At 55.2% G+C, this 2,942-nt stretch overlaps 1 protein-coding gene across 1 annotated transcript in view; it reads left to right on the top strand.

Annotated features, from left to right (window-relative positions):
* PLLP (plasmolipin) overlaps positions 1–2,942 on the top strand; it is a 33,780-nt gene that overhangs the window by 19,853 nt on the left and 10,985 nt on the right. Inside the window, exon 2 of the mRNA XM_011938848.1 lies at positions 2,431–2,604. Within this exon, the coding sequence (XP_011794238.1) occupies positions 2,431–2,604 (174 nt within the window). The remainder of the gene's footprint in view (positions 1–2,430; positions 2,605–2,942) is intronic.

The raw sequence follows: 2,942 nt of genomic DNA on the forward strand, positions 1-2,942 counted from the left end.
GCGCCCGGCCATCCGGCTTCCTCTTTTAATACACAGCACCTGTGCAGGGCAGGGTTCTGATCTCTGTCACGGATGAAGAAATAGGATTGTTAGCTCCTAAGCACATTGTGTATTTAGCGTATATTATGTGTCAGGCACTGTTGGGCACTGAAGATATAGCAATGGACAAAACCCAGAATCTTCCTCGGAGAGCAGGGAAGGGACTCCGTCAGTATCACACAGCCACACGGCTTTTGAATTCCAAGCTCCAGACCCCACCTGCCATTTCCCCATTGGGCCACACCCTTCCTGAGCCAGACCCTTGGGGGATGGGGAGGAGGTGGAGTTAGGAGGGTTGTGAGGGCTGAGGGCTCCCTGGGCCAGCTCAGCTACAGGCGCCCCAGTCTTGTCCCTGGCTGGTCCTCAGCGAGGGTGCTTTTGGGTGGGGTCCTGGCAGGCACCCCAGCTCTAGCTGTGCTCTGGGCCTGGGGCCCTCAGGTGCTCTAGGGGCTGGCGGCACCCCTCAGCTGCTGGCAGCAGCCAGGACTTTCTGTCTCCAAAGCCTAGCAGCCAGAGGAGGGACCTGCTCCGGAACCGCTTCTCTGATCCCACTGACTTGTCCTTGGGCTGGTGGCAAGGTCACTACGCGGCCTTGGTGCCATGTACCTGGGTGCTGACCAGGGGAAAAACAGGACACTTCTGTGTGTCTTGATTGGCAATGGAGCCTTTCTCCAAAGCTAGACCCTTGTGTCCTCTCTGTGGCCAGGGATTCCAGAGAGTGCCCTCGTGGAGAAGTGGGGGTGGGTAGGAGGGACTGGGGAGGCCCAGGATGGCCACATCCGAGGTGCCTCTGGGGGGCCTCCAGGAGCTCCCTGGGCCCTGCCCCTGCTGGCCCTTTGCTGGCCCGCACCAGAGACAGTCTGCATGGTGAGTCAACAAACCTGCCTACAGAGAATTCTCTGTGGCTGTGAGGACTGGGGCCTGTGCAGTCTACCTTGGACTTGTGGAATAATAAAAAAAAAAACACTTCTGTTGCAGTCATTTATGTGCATGAACTTGTGGGTCCTCACAGTAGCTCTATGAGGTAGGAATGATCATTATACTCATTTGATAAGCAAGGGTGATTATACACTTGCCCAAGTCCACACAACTGGTAAGGAGAGCCGGGATCGAAGCCAGGCAGCTGGGCTCCAGAGTCCATGCTGTTAGCCACTACCCATGCTCTGCTGGGATGGTCGGGCCCATCCTGCCACGTGGGAACAGCATGACAGGTAGGCCCCTTGGCTTCCTGGAGGCCCAGTTTCACCTGTGAGATGGCAACACCAGTATAGAAGGGCATCTGGGAGAGCCAGAGACGTGGGGTGTCAGGCAGAGGCCCCTGTGATGTTCTCTGCTGGGCCCAGCCGGGAGGGAGGACACAGGGCTGTTGTCTTCCTGCCTCTGGGACTGTGGTGACTTGAACTTTCTTTCAGCAGCTTTTACTGAGCCCCTGGCAGGGCCTAGGTCCTGTGCTGTGTGTGGGGACGCAGCTGTGAGACAGCCACGGCCGTTCCCTCGTGGAGCTCGCAGTCTGGGGCAGGGAACAATTATGGCCCTGGATGGTGGGTGCCTGGGGGGCCCTGTGAGTGTTGATGAGGGCTCTGGGATGCAGGCTGGAGGTGTGGGGGTGTCCTGGAGCACCTGACATCTCAGCTGAGACCTGGAAGAGGAGTGTGAGTACAGGTCAGGGCCCCAGTACAGTGGTGTACTGCATGAGCCAAATCAACATTCCTTTTTTAAATTTTTTCTGTTTTTTGAGACAATTTCACTCTGTCTCTGAGGTTGGCTTGTGGTGCCATGATCATGGCTCACTGCAGCTTCTAACTCCTGGGCCCATGTGATCGTCCGCTTCAGCCTCCTGAGTAGTTGGGACCACAGGTACACACCACCATACCTGGCTGACTATTATTTATTTATTTATTTATTTGAGATGGATTTTCGCTTTTGTCACCCAGGCTGGAGTGCAGTGGCGTGATCTCAGCTCACTGCAACCTCTGCCTCCCAGGTTCAAACAGTTCTCCTGCCTCAGCCTCCCAAGCAGCCGGGATAACAGGCACGCACCACCACCACGCCCGGCTAATTTTTGTATTTGTAGTAGAGACAGGCTTTCACCATGTTGGCCAGGCTTGTCTCGAACTCCTGACCTCAGGTGATCCGCCCACCTCAGCCTCCCAAAATGCTGGGATTACAGATATGAGCCACTGCACCCGGCCTTAATTTTTCTGTAGAGATGGGGACTTGTTCTGTTGCCCAGGCTGGTCTTGAACTCCTGGCCTCCAGCGATTATCACACCGTGGGCTCCCAAACTGCTGACATTACAGGCATGAGCCACTGTGCCTGGCCAATATTTCTTAGCTAGATGAGAAATGAAACCGCATCTCTGGCCGACCCTGCCCTGTCTGACCCTCCTAGGTGCTGGGGCTGCTGGTGTGGGCGCTGATTGCAGACACCCCGTACCACCTGTACCCGGCCTATGGCTGGGTGATGTTCGTGGCTGTCTTCCTCTGGCTGGTGACAATCATCCTCTTCATTCTCTACCTGTTTCAGCTGCACATGAAGTTGTACATGGTGCCCTGGCCACTGGTGGTGAGTCTGGGTGGGGGTACCGGAAGTGGCTATGACAGGATGTGACTTTCCCTAAAAGAAGTGGCAGGGTATGGGGGGGTCTCCTGACATCCTCACTGACCTAAGCTGGTCTGCAGAGCCAGGGATGGAGGTAAGGATTGATGGTTCAGGGGTCCAGTTTTTCTATTTTTCCTTCAAAACAGTGTCTCACTATGTATAGACTGGAGTGCAGTGGCTTGATAATGACTCACTGCAGTCTTGAAGCCCTGAGCTCAGGTGATCCTCCCATCTCAGCCTTCCCAGTAGCTAGGACTACAGGCATGTGCCACCATGCCCTGCTAATTTTTTTTTTTTTTTTT

This window comes from Colobus angolensis, unplaced genomic scaffold, assembly GCF_000951035.1.
Source record: "Colobus angolensis palliatus isolate OR3802 unplaced genomic scaffold, Cang.pa_1.0 Scaffold178, whole genome shotgun sequence".
In the NCBI taxonomy this organism is placed as follows: domain Eukaryota; kingdom Metazoa; phylum Chordata; class Mammalia; order Primates; family Cercopithecidae; genus Colobus; species Colobus angolensis.